Source organism: Carettochelys insculpta, chromosome 5 (assembly GCF_033958435.1).
Source record: "Carettochelys insculpta isolate YL-2023 chromosome 5, ASM3395843v1, whole genome shotgun sequence".
Taxonomy (NCBI): Eukaryota; Metazoa; Chordata; order Testudines; family Carettochelyidae; genus Carettochelys; species Carettochelys insculpta.
In genome coordinates, this window is record NC_134141.1 from 102,170,040 (window position 1) to 102,188,443 (window position 18,404).

The 18,404-nt window shown below is 40.6% G+C and overlaps 1 protein-coding gene across 1 annotated transcript in view; it reads left to right on the forward strand.

Moving 5' to 3' along the window:
- C6 (complement C6) overlaps positions 1-12,287 on the forward strand; it is a 33,530-nt gene extending 21,243 nt beyond the window's left edge. The window contains exons 11-17 of the mRNA XM_074994307.1: positions 1,841-2,012; positions 3,037-3,148; positions 4,297-4,429; positions 5,798-5,989; positions 8,267-8,357; positions 10,096-10,337; positions 12,030-12,287. Coding sequence (XP_074850408.1) covers positions 1,841-2,012; positions 3,037-3,148; positions 4,297-4,429; positions 5,798-5,989; positions 8,267-8,357; positions 10,096-10,337; positions 12,030-12,211 — 1,124 coding nt within the window. The 3' untranslated portion in view covers positions 12,212-12,287. The remainder of the gene's footprint in view (positions 1-1,840; positions 2,013-3,036; positions 3,149-4,296; positions 4,430-5,797; positions 5,990-8,266; positions 8,358-10,095; positions 10,338-12,029) is intronic.
- The last annotated feature ends 6,117 nt before the right edge of the window (positions 12,288-18,404 follow it).

Genomic DNA, 18,404 nt, shown 5'->3' on the forward strand with positions numbered 1-18,404 from the left:
GATATTGGTGTGGTAAGTGGTTTGGTATTTCCTAATGTATTGCTTCTAATAAAAAAGTGTTGTATTTTCGTTATATATTACAATAGAAAGTTTCCACTTACCAGACCAAGTAAAATATCTGTTATAAATGACCAGTGACATCATCAATTCCTTAATTAGAATATCAGTTACCAATTTCAAAATAAAAGTAAGTCTTGCAGTCCTTCACTGAGAGGCCAGCCAGATGGGAACCCAGGGATATAGGAGCTGGGTGGGCAACCAGTGCAGTCCAGCCACCTGGGGAGGAAGCTTATCATAGAGTTTGCTGCCCAAGATACCTGACAGCCTGGAAGTTGGCTAGCCAAGGATCCCACCAGTTTGGCATGTGGACAGCCTTGCCATTCATTTGCAGGTAGGTGGGTGGACAGATAGAAAATGCTGATTTGGTCCGTCAAAATGTTTCACTTGAGGTGGAAACAAGGCAGGCAGACAGGTCAGCAGGCTGCCTGCTTGATTTTCCAACAGGAAACTATTCCACTGTGAAATTTTCAACCAGCTCCAGTGGAAAGTGCTATCAATGTTCTGATTTCATCATATCCACATTGTGAAAATGTATTTTGAAAGTGAAAATTTGTAATATGAATATATAAGTACATGTGTGTATACATGTGCAAACTCCTGTTTATAATAGCATGCAATAATCTTCTGTCCAACGTTAATCCATAGTTTTTTGGTATTAATAAAGTGGTCTTTGTAACAAGTGAAAGTTTAAGATTCCCAGCTCAATCTATGATATCAAGCTGCAAACCCAGTTTAGTGCTGATTGCAACTCTGCTATGCCAGTAGTCTGCAGGGCTAAAGCAGGTGGTGGGTTTGTGACAAGGACAAATGCTTTCAAGGGTTTAACAAGGTACTTCAGATTGAACCTCTTTAATTGAGAACTCTCTCATCTGGCAACATCTGTAATCCAGAATGATTATAGTTAGCCAGATGACCACTTATCAGGGATGTAGCCTAGTTTCCCATGGCTCCATAAAGTTTGTTTACTGCCACCACTCCTGGCTGTCCATGTTATGATCTGTTATTTAGCTGTAATTCACCCCTAAATGTCTTCTAAGAGCCCAGTCAGCAGTGGAAGTTTTAGTAATGTGTTAGACAATATTGACCTCCCACCGTCCAGCAAATTCTCTCATTTGGCACCTGTAAAGTCCCAAGGGCGCCAGGCGAGAGAGGTTCAACCTGTACTGTGTTTACTTTTTATTTATGACCTCATGAAATGTAGAAAAAAGGAAGCCAGAAAACACCAATCTCACGTACTACCTGCAGATGTTACATCATCTGTAGGTCTAATAATTGATATAAAACATGTTTCAAGGGAAAACAAACCAAAAGAGTTAGACAGAAGATGGGCTAAGGTAATTGCAATTAAATTCGGATTCTGCTCAGGAATAAGTTTGGGATTAGGGGGATTTTAGCTCTGGAATTCAAGGCAGGTGTTGGATTTCAAGGTATCAACAACAGTCTGAGAAGATTTCTAGCCTCATTGAATCTCCAAATGGCTGCAAATATGGTAGAATTAAAAATAGACACTATAGGGTTTTGGATGTGACCTGGGGACCAAAACTGTAAAGAAAACAGTATTCAGACTCCCCTGAAATTCAAAGTTCAAATTTGGTTTGGCTCATCTCTGTTCAAAATGTAACATCCTATAAATAAGATGTTTCTCCACTGCGAAATTATGTGAATGCTTTTAAATTGTGACTATTAATCAACCGGGCATCTTGTTGCATCCAGCATAAGGGACATAACTCAAGGAGAGCAGATTTCTCAAGTGGCTGGAGTTTTCTTTCATCTGTTCTAGTTGCAGTAGATGGTTATTGGAGTTGCTGGTCTGCATGGAGCTCATGTGATGGTGCTTTCAAGAGAAGAAGGACCCGTGAGTGTAACAACCCCATGCCACTAAATGGAGGGAAGCCTTGCGAGGGTGAACATGAGCAGGAGGAAGACTGTTACATCTCCATGTTTGTGGACAAGTAAGAAGATGGCAGACTGGAATTTCCAATTCCTGATGGGTTGCTATGGATGATGCCCCCAAAATGGTTTTGTGACTAATAGGGATAGGGAACAGTTACATGACCAGGTGTCCTGATTTTTATAAGAGTCCTGATATTTGGGGCTTTTTCTTATATAGGTGATTATTTCCTTCCGCCCTATCCTAAGTTTTCACACTTGCCATCTGGTCACCCTAGGAGCAATGGAGAGGAATGTCCTGCCTCTGTTTCTTTGGCTGGGTCACTTAGAGGAAAATGTCTGAAAATTAATATGAATTTGATTTTCTTTTGTTGTTTCCTCCCAGAGAATTTCAGTAGTGTTCCACTAAGTATTTTGTATCAGAGAGGTAGCCGAGTAAGTCTGTATCTTCAAAAACAACAAGAAGTCCTGTGGCTCCTTATAGACTATCAGATATTTTGGAGCATACGCTTTCCTGGGCAATGACTGGCTTCGTCCATACTCTAAGTATTTGGTATAACTTTGAAGTCGTACAGAACTCAGCAGTTTATTTTCATGTGAACACCATCCTGTCTTCTGAACTCCATGAACCTGGATGTTGTGAACTCCCCTTCCCATAAGCTTCTTTGTTTTGTTTTAATTTTCAGTTCAAAATCTCAACAAAAAATTTGACCAAAACTACTAAGGTCCACCTGGTTCAGCTTTAAAATAATGCAAAACATAATGTGTAGTGGTAAATGTCAGTAAAGGTCAATTTCACTGTATACACCCAAATCAATATAAAAATCTCCAACAGTGACCACCACAGTTTACGCTTAGGCACAGTCGTGCTTAAGAACTTCTGAATGTTTTGATTTAAGGATGGGTGTTTAGAAATGTGATGTTAACAGTCTCTGGGTTTTATTCTTACCTGCTCTGTGGGAGCCATTCTCCTGTCCGTGCCAGCTTTTCCTCCCCCTTGGTTCATATAAGAACTTTCCTTACTATTTCAGTAAACTTTCACCACTTCTTAGTTTTCATCCTGAATTCCAAACTCTTATTTTTCAGAGGGGCTCCATGTATAAATGATGATGAAGAAAGAAAGGAAGAGGAGGTTTTCATTAGGGAGCCAGAGTCTGGATGTCTCAAGCCGTCCCCACCAGAAAATGGATTTCTCAGGGTGAGAGAGCTGTAATGCCCAAGATCAGGGGTGATGTGCAGGGATGAAGAGCCTCAGGGAGCTCCGGGTTGGACAAGCCTTGCAAACTCCTTGTTGGCTCACAAAACAAGTACATTGTCTACAAAACTTTTTTTCCTCTAATTGCATCCAAAGATTGATACATGACACCAGTGATAACAACACTTTATTAAATAAAGGTATTAAATAAACGTATTTTTATAACTGATTAGAACCTGCTATTACGTACCACTCTTTGAGGCAGAAAAGCATCACAAAAGAAAAACTGGCATTAGTGCATTGACTTTTAGATAGGGTTTTTCAATTTCAATTTTATTTTTTTACCAACTTTACTCCTCCACCCCCCAAGCCTTTTACAGTTAGTGTGTTTGGGAGTTCCAACTAGTTTTCTTTCCTATGTCTTCTTCCTTGGTTCTTTCTCTCAGTCACTCAATTTATAATTCATCTTCACTTTGAACATTTTGGATTTTGGTTACATGGAAGTAATAGGACAAGGAGAAGTATGCAATCAGCAAGGTGTGGAGTGATTGGTCAGTTGTTACTGCTTCCTCTGGCATTGAAGCTTAACAGAAAAAAATCAGATAAACAAATCTACTGTAAAGAGAAAAATTGTGAGAGATTTAAAAGACAAGGGAAGCATTGTTGTTGAGATACTCACGCATGCCCCTGTCCATATATGAGCCTGAAATGGGTAGTATGAATCCATGCAGAAGCAGCACTACCCTTTTTTAAATTTCTGGGGTCAATATTTTATGTTAATTGACAGTTTTTTTGGTAGGCCTTACACCAGGACATGAACATAGAGATAAATCTACTATATCTCACATACTTGCTGTGTTATCAATCCTCCTGCTGAACTGATGGCAAGCTACAAAACTCCCCTTTCTTCGGGGACTTTCTGTCAATCACAGATCTGTAAAAGATCTGAGCAATAACTAAAATAAAGGATGGGTAATTGATATAGATCCTACTTCACTCATCATTCTTTGCAAACCCTTGTTTTGTAAAGAGTGTGCTGATACAAATGGTGTGGATGCATGACAACCTGACAAGAGCCATGCCATGGGCCTGAGTATCTGTTTCTTATCTCAGTGAGTATTCCAATTACAAAGGGTTTGATTTAATTGTAGAATGAAAAGAATCAATATGCTGTCGGGGAACAAGCTGAAATTGCCTGCTTGACTGGATATGAGCTCATTGGCTATCAGTTCCTCAGGTGTCTACCAGATCACACCTGGATACAGCAACCTGTCGAGTGCCAAGGTAAGAAAGGGAAGAGTTAGGCTCAATAAAATAAATTATAGAGTGGTTCCATTATGAATAAAATAATCTGTAATAGGCTGTGTCTACACTACAGAAATAACTTCCAAGATGCTTACTTCGAAGTACAACTTGGAAGTAAGCTACTTTAAAGTAGATCATCTACACACGCCCTACTTCAAAGTTAAACTTCGAAGTAGGGCACTACTCCATTCCTGGGAATGGAGTAAGGTCTTCGAAGTTGGGCTCCCTACTTCTAAGTTAACTTTCAAGTAAGGGAAAATGTGTGTCGACTCTCTGCTGGCTACATTGATGTAATGCCCAACTTCGAAGTTAACGCTGAAGTTAGTTCCTAGCGCAGACGCACCCATAGTGTCTTAAGAAGAAGTTGATAATTGATGGGAGCTAGAGAAGGCTAAGATCATACTTGTCACCATATTTTTTCCCTTCCAAAGCAGGGTTATTCCTACAGCCTGTTTGATAAATAGGAAGATGCTATCCTGTTAGCTAATATAGGAAACCTGACACCAGATACTTTCTTGTTCCTTTCCTAGTCTGATTTTAAATGTCTTCAGTAACACTACTTGCATTTCACTTCCAGACCTAGCCAAGTGAGCTGTAAGTTTATGATAGTCAGACTGAATAAATTAGCATTCTCAACATTGGACAGGCACCCAAGTTACACAGGGTGAGATTTCCAAAGAAGTCTACATGGTTTTAGGCACACATCTTCCATAGAAACTAATGGGAAAGATATGTTGAAGTCCCTTAGAAACTGCTTTTGAACTCTCAGCAATAAAGTCCATACCCTGATGTGACCACAATCCACTCAGCTCATAAAGTAAAACTTATGCTGAATATATCAGTGAGAGGGATCCATATAGTCAGAAAGAACCCAATGCATTTGCATTGATTTCAATCTTTGGCTTCTACATTGCAGCGTGAATGTCTTACTGAATATATTTACAATCTTTATAAATTTCCTCAGTGGTCACCTATCGTAAATAGTTTAGTAAGATCCTCTAACTGCCTGCTTTTGTAACATGCTGTAACAGCATTCCCCATCTTTTATTAAGCCATTAGTAATACTTTTAAATGATGACCAATGGCATACTTTATAAACATTTTATTTTTCCCTTTTAAACAAATTTAACATATGGAATGTTACTATGAGAGCAAGTCAAAATTTTTCAAAACTCAAAACTGGGTAAAGAAAAATAAAAGCCAAATTTTAGAAAATGAAAGGAAAGAGGTTAGCATTATTGTGAAAATGTCACAAGCTTTCTTTAAATGGATTCATTGTACCCACTTCAGTTACTGGGGTTGTTACCACAACGTGATATACTTATTTGACTTGTCTCTTTATTGTAGCATCAATGTGCCCCAAGCCATCAGTATCTGAGGACGTCACCATCTCCCCATTTAAAAATGAATACAATGTTGGAGAAACCATCCAGCTACGCTGCCCAGCTGGCTTCATTGTCACTGGGGCAAAGCAGTACAAGTGTGGGAGGGAGGTGAAGTGGACACCTCCTATACTGAGACCCCTTACCTGTGAAAAAGGTGAGTATTCCTGCTCTGCCCATGGCTACTATATTTCCATTATAGAACATGGGGTGGGATCAATAACTCATTAACAGTAGGGTTGTATTGCTGTATGTTATTTGATGCCATTTTGCTCTTCCCATCTCTTCAGAAGCCTTTGTCTATTTTCTTAAACAAGGCACAGCATCACCACAGATTCGTTTGTAAGGATATGTTCTCTTACATCCAATCCAGATCGATGCAGGCTGAGGGGGCCCTAATTTTCTGACTGTTTAACATGGATGGTATTTCATATGACCTGTAATATTTAGAAGACCATATTTAACAGGGTCAAAATAAGGCCTATGATTATAGAAACAGAAATGTAGGGCTGGAAGGGACCTCGAGAAGTCAGTAAGTCCACTCCCTTGCATTGAATCAGGATTAAGTAAAATCTAGACCAATCTCTGACAGAGATTTGTCTTAATCTAATCTGATCTTGAAAATTTACTATGACAGCAATTCTGCAATTCTCCCTTAGAAGCCTATTCCAAAACTTATGTAGACATACAGTTAGAAAGCGTTTTTCTCTTTTTATGTCTAATCTAAATTTTCCTTGCAGCAGATTAAGACCATTACTTTTAGAGGGCATGGAGAACAAATGATCACAGACTTCCTTTTAACAGGCCTTCACATATTTGTTTTGAGGTTCTCCCCACCTCGAGTCTTTTTTTTTCCCCCCAAAACTTGATACCCATTAAGGTAAAGCCCTGAAAATTAAGCCTGGACTTTTCTCATATCCGTTCTTTTAAAAGATCTTAAGAGTGAGCAACCGCAAATGTCAATTATGGAAGATGCTGAATGGTAAGTTACATGATTAATTGGAAACTTGCCATGAATAATGGTTTTAAGGAGTATCTGCACTCACTGATGCTGTTGCCTGTGGCTTCAAAGGAAATGTAGCAAAGCTCTGAAATTAAGTGATTAAATGACCTGGTGCTTTCCCTTTACTTCTCAGTTTGTGCTTCTTCCTCGCATTTCTTGTTCTGTAGTGTTAATAAGAAGAGGAAAAGATTATGGTACATACCTATCTGTAGTTTTCAGACAACACAGCTGGCTCAAAATTGCAATTTTTCACCATTTCTAACTGTCACTTTGACAAGACATGACCTGAACATTTTGAGAAAAGTACGTGAAACAAGCTTTCAAGACCGTCCCCTAATTTAACCAACTTCCATCCCTCAAGCTCACACCATTACCAAGCCAAACCATTATGCTGTACTCTTTACCTTCGGCTCTAGTTAAGAATGCACTTGAAAGCATCTTGAATCAGGCAAGAATCTGCTGCCCATCTCTTTGGAAGCACAGACTAGTGTAGATGCAAGACGCTTGTATTATTTGGATTGAAATATTCCCAGACAATTTCTAGGTACAGCTCAAAGATATCAAGACCTGAAGGCACGGTCATCTGGGATTCTATCTATACCTTTTCATGACAATTGGGTTCTACTTGAAGGCACTGCCTTGTGTCCAGCACGAACTCAGTAAGGCTTTTGTGTGGACAGCCTTTCATTTCAGAATTAGCTCTATCTGCGGTCCACTGGAATCTAAGTGTGAGGAGTTTTGTGAGTTACTACAAGATGGTCATCTTCACTCCAGCTATTTCTTTTTCAATTCAGTGGTAAAGGCAGTTTGGTTTGTGCCAGTTGTTATTAACAGTCATTCATATTAATTTATGTAATTCTCCAAAAATGGCATAGTGATGGGAGTGTTAATAAATATATTCAAAAATACCTATGACTTGACTTAAACCCTCGTACTCCAGGTAGAGCATAGGTCATGTTTAATATCTATCACTTTGTAAAATAAGCCAATAGATAATAACAGCAAGGAAAAATTATACCACAATTTGAGCATTATTTCAGCTCAGGAGAAGACTCTTTTGACTGAATTTGTGGTTTACAATTAGGTGCAGTAAGGCTCTTTTATATTTTCTGTGTAGATGCTGAAGACAGAGACCCCACAAACCCACACCATCACCTTCACCTTGATGTTCTGAACTTTCTGAAATCCTGTCCTTGGTATTGCTTGGTTTCTATTCATACTTGTGTTGTTTTTAAGATTTTTCTTACATGTTGGAATTAGACCTAGGTGTCCTTACTAACTGAAGAACTATACAAATCATCTTCTTATGGGAGGTTAGGCTACATTAAAATCGACCCGCTTTAGGTTTAACAGCAGAATTCTCATTCCTGTTAATCTTTTATTAGTTGAATTTCAGGGAGTAGCTCTGACAAGACCTACTTTCTCTTTCAGATGAGCAAACAAAAGCTAGAGGTAACTGCAGACCTGGCCAAAAACAGGTTGGAGCTCAATGCGTTTGCATGTCTCCAGAAGAGGATTGTGGGTAAGATATATATTTGGATATAAAGCCACTGTCACTCTCTGGTGGAGGGGATTCATTGTGAAGATGAAGCAGCTAGGGAAGATGATAATGAGAATGACCATAGCATTCTTGCAATCTTCTTTGTTTAAACAGCCACAGCATTGTGTCCTAAATACACCAGTTATCATAGCCTATAAAATTCAAGAGCTAGCAACTGTGTTTCTGTAGATCTGCAATGGCATCCAGAGGTCAGTATGCCCCAGGGCTATCCATTCACCCCTCTGTTACATCCCCCGCCATCTGGACCTGCAGGCTTCCATGCTTTGCTCCACCTCATCTAACTTCTTTCCAGCTACTGACTCTTAAGAAGCCTGTCACTTAGCTTTCCTACCTGCCTGCATTACCCATATGGCATCTCACCTGGTGTGGTTTTGATAGCGGCCATTGCAGCAGCTCTAGGGTTTTGTGGCTCTTGTATTTGAAATTTCCCTCAGGTGAGTATGAGGCAGAATACGCTGAAGGCCTCAGAGTCCAGGAAAAGTTTGGATCATGACACATATGAAGGCAGCAGCTCTCCTGGCAGAGTGCCAGACATGCTGAATGCCTCTGAAGGGTCTTCTGGTGGCTGACTTTTTTTCCCCCCTAAGACCACTTTGCTCCATCTTCCTAAGGCCAACTATATGAATACAACACATGTATTCCTTTTGGATATCCTCAAACATATTTGACCAAATGCTCAATCGGTGTAAGTTGACCCTGGTTCCCCTGAGTTAGGGAGATATATTAATTTTGCACCAGGTGAGAAACTAGCCCAGTGATGATGGTTCACTTTGGTCAGCCTGAATAACTTGGATGTAATTAATAATCCAGTTTGGCATATACTAACTGGCTAAAAAAACGCAACCCATCTCCAACTTTGTTAAACGGATATAATTGTTCGCAGGAGTACAATTTACTTACTGGTCTTTTTATAAGCAGCTCTGCTGCTGACTTTATTTGTATTTGGAGGAAATTACTTATGCTGCCATACTAGATATAAATAACTGGGCTTGTCAGACCATCTGTAGGAAGGGAGGACACGCAGAAACGGGAACCATTATGCAGTCCATAGAGGAATCACAAATCAGAAAATGACGTAAACTTAAATTTTTGGAACAAAACCCTATACCACAGAAAGCATAGAACTGAGCACAAAGCTTAAAGTAAGCCAAGAACACTGCTGCTTTAGGTTTAGAAAGAAATTGCTGGTTACAAAATAGGAGCTGCTCAGGCACCAACGAAACAAACTTATTTTGAAGAATTTTTATCATCTAATTATTTGGAAGAGATCATAAGGATGTCCCTGTGGGGGGAACTGGCAGGGAGATACTTAGGAGAAGGACTATCCCGTGTCAGAGTGCTAGGCAGGGCTATTGAAGACATAGATGCAGTTCCTGCTCTGCCACAGCTATCTTGGGCAAGTCTCTCTATGCTTCAGTTTCCCATCTGTAAAATGGAGAAATTAGCACATCCCTACCTCGCAGATTTGCTGTGGGAGTAACTGCATGAAAACCTATGATGCGCTCAGATACTTTGGTATAGTGGATATTATAAGTACCTAAGAGAGATTTGCAGCCATTTGTTTTAAGAACGGCCCCAACTTAACTGCACAGTAGAAAAGTCCACTGTATTCTGTGCTGCTGGAATGTCTAAGGTTTAGCATAGGCCTCCTTCATTTTCTCCAGTCTCCTGTAATATCTTTTGTTTTGTTTCCTGGCAGCCACTACTCTGAAGATGTCTGTGTGCTAGACGCAGTTTCTGAAAGTCCTTCCACAAAGCCCAGCTGTCAGTATTTAGCCGAAAAGTGCCTTAATGAGCAACCACTCCATTTCTTGCATTCTGGCCCCTGTCTTGGTGACACAAATCTGAACTGGGCCATTGAAAGGGCAAAGCTTTCAACAAGTAGCTCCAAGAAAGAGCTCTGTGGATATGACACATGCTACGACTGGGAAAAATGTTCAGGTATGGCTCTGCTTCATTGACCTCTTGCACTCTGGCCAGAATATTTGCTTTATGGCTCTAGGAGTGAGATTCACAGTCATCCTGGTCCATGTTCTAACATGCATCTGAGCTACTCCTAGATGCAAACAGTAGGGAGGCACAGCTAGCTTTCTGTCTGGGGCATGAGCAGTTTCCATTCTGTTCCTCAGCACTTTCCACACTTGAAGAGGGTGTGGGGCCGGCCACATCAGCTGTATGCCATCTGGGGATGCCCCTCCCCATGCAAGGGAACACCTAAGCTGAGTCAGTTTTCCACCCTGTTTGTTCTGACCCAACAGAGGAGATGGGTGAGGGAACAATCTCTGTTCCTGTCTGATTAAAATCAGCAAGGCTCTGAATATAGCATATAGATGGGTCAAATGTTTTGGAAACTGTAAGTATGTATTATTAACACAGCACCTTGTATCCAAGCATCGTGAGGGAACAATGAAGTTAGTCTCATATCACCAACAGGAGATATAGATGCTCACTCCAAACCAAAGGATATACTGCAGTACATCAAACACAGTGGTCCTCTTGCTGTTGTCTCAGAGTGATCCAGAATCACTGCCTTGGCTTCATTTGTGATGTTCTAAATTTTTGAGATTTTGTAATCAGTAGCATTATTCTGGAAGAGTTTATGTGGAACTCAGATCAGAATCTGGCTCAGTGTAACATAAGCTGATTGGTTTTGTGTGTGTGGCAGACACTTGTACGTCCACACCTCGAGCTGAGCTCACCAAATTAATTTCACTTTGGACACCAAATGAGTATAACAGGACCTCAGGAATTTGACCTTTTAAGGCAGTTCATACCTGTGTAGATTTAATAATGGAAATCAAGCCACCAATGTAATCCCGTTTGCTCTAAGAAGAGAATAACCTGTAGTGTTGTGTTCAAGCCATATAAGCAGTATTATAGTCTTTCAGAATGAATACATTAAATCACTATGCTGCTGGGTAGCATAGATTTAGGTAGCAGTGGAGCTCTTAGTCGTGCTTGTATTTTACATAATGGCTCCTTACTTGTATAATTTAAAAACGTATGTGAAATGTTTATTAAGAGCTCTAATGAACAGAAACAGAGAGAAAGATGTGCTAATCTGTACTCCAGCAAAACAAAACAGCAGAAATGTAGTCACTTTAAAGACTAACAGAATGATTGATTCAGTGATGAGCTTTTGTGGGACAGACCCACTTCATCAGATCAATCTCATTTCCAATACAGACTGACATTTATAAATACAGACAACCGGAAAAAAAATTGCAATAAAAACTAACAAATCAAATACATAGACCGAAGGAGGTGGATGAGGACCTGGGGGGATGTTACTTGTCCTGCTTGAGATAATAATGAGCATCAAAAGAAGGGAAGCAGTCCTTATAATGCATGAGGTAATTGATATCTCTGCTTGTACCACGTGTTAATGTTTCGGTTTGAATATGAATTCCAAATCACAAATTTCTTGCTCTAGAATCATAGAATCATAGAGTAGTATGACTGGAAGGGACCTTGAGAGATCATTGAGTCCAGCCCCCTACCCTCATGGCAGGACCAAGTACTGTCTAGATCAGTGGTTCCCAAACTTTTTGGCATAACGCCCCCCTTTTGATTTTTGAGAAACCCTCACGCCCCCGTGGTATTTGCAACTAAAACTGAAATCTGTCTTTTCAGAGTCAGAGTCCCGGTGCTTCTGCCTGGTTCCTTACCAATGTCCAAAAGTTGAGAACCAGTCTTACTGTGTCCAAATGGAATCTACAAGTAGGAAAAGGACAGCCAGTCTCTGTGCACTGGGGGCAATGAAGTGCGCCGGCATGAAAATAAAAGTGTTGCCTCTGGAGGACTGTTTGAATTAACCGATTTGGGCCTGGGGAGTGATAGAGTCTCAGCCACCACTAAGCCAATGGCTGCCAAGAACCTCAAGGAAAGGAAGGGGGAAAATCTTAGGTCAAATAGACCAAAATATCTTGTTGTGGTGTTAAAATTTGTAATAAAGACAATTAAATGAGTACTTGCCTATCTTGACCGTGTTGGTTTCCAGTTTCTCCCAAGTGTCTCCATATTCTCTAGACTTTCTGCAGCTTTCCTGTTATTGCTAAGGCTGGTTTGTTGGTTCTCTGAGGGCTATGTCTACAAGGTGCCCTAACCTAAAAATAAGCTCCTCGCAGAAGCCTGCAATCTAAGCATAGCCTAAGACAGGGAAGAAGAGCAAGGTATTTTCCAAAGCTTATGTAAGGAGCCTTTAATGAAAGCAGTAAGCTCACCAGAACATTTGTTTGTTTGTTTCTAAATTTGTATTATGACAGTGCAGACAGGAATACATTTATCACCACTTAATTGCTCTAAAGGAGGAATTCACTGGGGAATTGGCAATATCGATCCCATTTTTGAGTTCTACATAAATAATATGTTCCTTTCTGAGGACACAGGAAATAACTGAATAACATTTATTTTTGTACTGTTGCAGGAAGCAGTACCCTGATCAGTTTAAATCTGGTGAGGTGGAATGAGGATGCACTAGACATCAGTTTTTAAAGAAGTCCATCTTTGCCAACAAGCCACCACATCATTATCACAGTTAGTGGTTTTTTTCCTATAGCTAGAATAGCAAATGATGGTATCTTGGATTGTGTAAGAACTGTGTGAATGCTGATTTCTTAATCTCAAAGGCTGCATGTGGGACAGTGAAGATAGGGCGGGGAATATAAGAAAATCAGAATAGAAATTGTGAGCAGTGGTTGTATGATTACCGTACATATGCAAATGGACAATCATTGTGCGGCACATGCAAATAGACCCATTCTGTAGCTGTAATTGAGGGTTACTTTTTGTCAGTGTGTGATAAATCTGTTGCTGTACTAGGAACTAGTCCTAGCTTGGGTCCCTTTGAGCCTACTCAGTTTCTAATGCAAAGCTACAATCTGTGCCGGATAATCTCCATCTTTTTTTTTTTTTTTCAAATACAAGTTCCATAGTATTTATACTTGTGCACTGCAGTTCCACGCAAGCAAACATTTGCATATTCAGTTGACTGGAGTGGTTCTTTAAATCTTCCTGTTCTGCAATAATGGCTTTTATGTCTTTCCATAGATTCCTTTCCAGCACAGTTATGTTTGTGAGCCCAGTAATACGGGCTTAAATGAAATGCATTTTACTGCTGACTTTTGACACTGCTTATGGAGTTAAATTGCAGAAGGAAGTTGCAAAATGATAGATTTTGTCTGGTTAAGTCTTAACTAAAACAAACAGAGCCTCTGATCAGAGGTGTACGTTCTATTTCTTGATTTAAAGGGATGTTTTCAAACTGAACCATACACAGCTCTGGGAAATTTGTGCCTGTGAAATTTCATTCCAGTTACTTGGCAGGCAGCCATCTCCTTTTGTAAATTGCCGGGCAGGCTTCATGTTCCCTGACTTCTCAGAGACGCGGTGTGAGGGCTGCATCTCTTAAATGGGATCATTCATATATATATATATTATGCATATGGTAGAAAATGATGAGGTAGTCGGGTGCCCAAATTCCATCCCTTAGTCTTACTTGTTTTTGAAAATCCCAGTCTGTAGCCAACAGAGCTAATCATGTATTTTCCCACCTTTTCATGCAACATGACTAACCATTTCAGAGCAATGACATTTTGTAGTGGTCATGGTGTCTGTGCAAACTGTTTACCAGTCCATGTAGCTGAAGCCACAAGGTAAGTATAATAGAGAAATCATTCGTTCAAGTTTAACCACAGCTGGCCCACCTGATCTGCAGGAGCCATCTCAGAAGAAGAGAAAATAAAATGGTCCCTGGGCTCCTTCAGCCAATGACTTGGGCTTCAACTGCTAAATTAACTCATAAGACCGTGAGGATTGAGTTTGGTGCAGAATAATCAGTATTAGGAAGACAAATCAATTAGATCATTTTAGATAGGCCACTATGAAGGGGTTTCCACTCCACACAGGATGGAAAAGGGCAAGTGTAACACATTTAACCAAGGCCTGAACAAAGATCTCAAGTGTGTTATGCATTCCAAGGGCAATTTTGAGATTCGCAGGAGTGGGACACATCCTACTTAATTTGCTTCATCAACTGGTCCTACCAGAGACAGCAATGAAGGGTCCTGTGGCACCTTATAGACTAACAGAAAAGTTTTGAGCATGAGCTTTCGTGAGCACAGACTCACTTCATCAGATGCATCTGATGAAGTGAGTCTGTGCTCACGAAAGCTCATGCTCAAAACTTTTCTGTTAGTCTATAAGGTGCCACAGGACCCTTCATTCCTGTTACAGATCCAGACTAACACGGCTACCCCTCCGATACTTGATACCAGAGACAGGTGAACTTCCCCCCGCAGCCCAGCCCAGCTATATAAACCCTGGATTGCATTCTTGTACTCCATTTTAATCTGAAGAAGTCTGTCTTACCCACGAAAGCTCGTGACCTAGTACAGTCATTGGACACTAAGTTGCTACCGGTCTCTTGTTATTTGTAGTAGACCTGTTTGTCTACGTGGGAGCTAAGGGCTGGAAAGCCTAAAAGGAAGCTGTATAGTTCTTCTTGTTAACCAGTGCAGTGCTACAGAAGCTCTTTTGATGCTGGCTTGGTGACTCTAATGATAGAATATCCCCCCAGTTTCTTGCACTGTGCTCTGAGTGTGACATTCTCCATGTAGTCCCTCTCAAGCACTCACTCACACTACTCAGCATGGATAAGAGCCACAAAATCAAGACAAAATACCATAGAAAAATGGTGGACCTGTAATAATTTTATTTACATTGTCATAATTCCCACATCAACACACATGTTCTCATGTCTATGAATAGATCGAGGCTTCCTTGCTCTGTCAGGCACAAGGCAGCCTTTCCTTACACAGTGGATAGGACAGAAACAGAGAGAGAGCTGTGCTGTCATGATCTTGATCTGAAGAACTGGGTCTGTCCTACGAAAGCTCATCACCTAATAAATTATTTTGTTAGTCTTTAAAGTGCTACTGGACTGCTTTTTTGTTTGGATAGGACAGAAACACACATCACCCTCCAGAGCAGCTCAGGACACAATTTTCACAAGAGAAGCAAATTTCTCAATTTGTCCATGTAATTTTTGAAGTAGCAACATTGGATCAAGAGAAAAAAATGTGGCAGTGTTCAATTTCAGCAGCTTTTAACTAGTAAAAATGAAGTTAAAAATCTGTTTGTGTTTTTAACTTGACTGTGTCAAGTGATTTGGAGGGAATTTGACGTATTTAGGAGATTCTGTATATCAGAATACAGTAAATAGCATATATTCATATTCTGTAGTTGGATACCTTGAGGCCTATGGACAAGGTTAGGTTAGAGTACTTTACACTGCTGGGGGGTCCTACTGAGTCACACTTGCAGTTCATGGGTCAAGCTGTTCCAAAAACATGTGACAATGGAACTTGGAGAGCAAGAGAGAGTAGTGTGCACTGCTCCATTGCTTTTATGTATTCAGACATAATAGGCCTCTAGAAAAATGAATTGACAGTCAGGGAAGTAATCACACTGGCATAGGCAAGCCGAAAAGTATTCGAGGTCTGTGCTAAAAATCTCCTTTTGCTTTCAGCAAGAGTTGCTTCCATAACCTTTCTGACAAAAAGCATTGTTCATTTTTCAGCCTATTTAGATGGCAAATAAATTTCAGATTCTGCCCCAAAGCATTTAAGACATTTTTAAATTCTCATGAGAAAGAAATAAGAATTAGAGTGGGACATAATTAGGGTATGTTGGCAAAAGCAAACTTGTTAAGGTGATTAACTATTAATCTGTATGTTTGACATCAAGAACTTGTTGTATTTCTCTTTGTTTCTCTCTTTATTACTCTTTCCTGCTTAGAAGCTGACGAGCAATGAAGCTGATTTACAAAACACTGGTCTTTTTAATCTTGGGCTCCTGTACCTGACACTAGTGCCAAAACTAACTATCCTTTTATATTTCAAATAAGAAATTATACCTACTATGTATAAAATTCACGTGGCTGACAGTGCACGATGTGGGACTCTCAAGCATGCAAAAATGTCTTAACAACCAGCTTACTGCACCACTGGGTTTTGGTTAGAATGTTACCTGTGTAAAAACAATTAAGTAGAGAATGAAATGGGGACGGAGGAGGTGGAGAGAAATAGTGACTATGAATGATCCACCTGTATCCCAGGAAAGCATTTTGATACTGAACAACATATAGTCAATTTGCTTGTTAAGGCCTAGGTATAAGTGAAGAGTGTAATACTATGAGCCTACTAGCCAAGGCCTTTAAGAGAGGGACAGCTGTGTTAGTCTGTAGCTCCACAAACAACAACAATTCCTGTAGCACATTAAAGACTAACAAAGTTATTTTTTAGGTACTGAGCTCTCGTGGCTAGGACCCACTTCCTCCGATTTTAAGACAATAAGGGTGCAGCTACAGTAGGAACTAACTTGGAAGTTAATTTCAAAGTTAGGCACTGCTTCGAAGTAGCCAGCAGAGAGTCAACACACATTTTCCCTTACTTCGAAGTTAACTTCTAAGTTAGTTCCTAGGGTAGATGCACCCTTATCTTGTCTTAAAGTCTGAGGAAGTGGGGACGAACTTCAAAGTCCTTACTCCATTCCTGGGAATGGAGTAGTGACTTACTTCAAAGGAGGGTGTGTATAGATGCTCAACTTCAAAGTTGCTTACTTCAAAGTTATTTTTGTAGTGTAGACACAGCCTAAAGCCGTGTCTACACGTGTACGCTACTTCGAAGTAGCGGCACTAACTTCGAAATAGTGCCCGTCACGGCTACACGCGTCGGGCGCTATTTCGAAGTTAACTTCGACGTTAGGCGGCGAGACGTCGAAGTCGCTATCCTCATCAGAAGATGGGGATAGCGCCCTACTTCGACGTTCAGCGTCGAAGTAGGGACCGTGTAGTCATTGCGCGTCCCGCAACTTCGAAATAGCGGGGTCCGCCATGGCAGCCATCAGCTGAGGGGTTGAGAGATGCTCTCTCTCCAGCCCCTGCGGGGCTCTATGGTCACCGTGGGCAGCAGCCCTTAGCCCAGGGCTTCTGGCTGCTGCTGCGGCAGCTGGGGATCCATGCTGCAGGCACAGGGTCTGCAACCAGTTGTCGGTTCTGTGTATCTTGTGTCGTTTAGTGCAACTGTGTCTGGGAGGGGCCCTTTAAGGGAGCGGCTTGCTGTTGAGTCCGCCCTGTGACCCTGTCTGCAGCTGTGCCTGGCACCCTTATTTCGATGTGTGCTACTTTGGCGTGTAGACGTTCCCTCGCAGCGCCTATTTTGATGTGGTGCCGCGCAACGTCGAAGTTGAACATCGACGTTGCCAGCCCTGGAGGACGTGGAGACGTTATTCATCGAAATAGCCTATTTCGATGTTGCTACATCGAAATAAGCTACTTCGATGTAGGCTTCACGTGTAGACGTAGCCTAAGTGAGATAAACTAATCACAACACAAGGCCCCAAAAAACTTCACGTAAGCAGCTAACGAGGAGCAACCTTGGATGATAAGATACACAAAATAGAATACTGTAGAAAACTAGCATGACTGAACTAATGCTATGTAACCACAAGATGCCAATTTATGCCAGTCCTACATATTTTAAGTTAGGAACATCAGCAGATCTCCAGCCCCAAGAACACCATGGTAAGTAATTGATGTTTTAAGTTAATAAGCTTGAGGTCAAAGGTTTAGTAACTTATAGAAAAAGGGCAACCCAACACAAGTAGTGTGAGGAAATACAGAAAAGGAGATAAAACCATTACTAAATATGTATTAGACATAGTGGGTATCAGCGCAACATATTATAAAAGCTATAATAGACCTACGTGCCTTGGGAAATATCAGGATGATGGCCAAATGATGATGAGAAGGTAGAGAATGAGCAACTCTTCAGACACTCATTTTTATATTCTCTCTGTATTCGTTGCTGGGTTAGAGTGTTTGTGACTTTGGTAATTGGGCTAATAAAAATATTACAAGGACATAATACCTTTCCTAAATGTAATTCTCTCTTTGGTGCACATTGATATCTTATCTCCTCATAATATCTTTCATATTTCTGTAAGCAG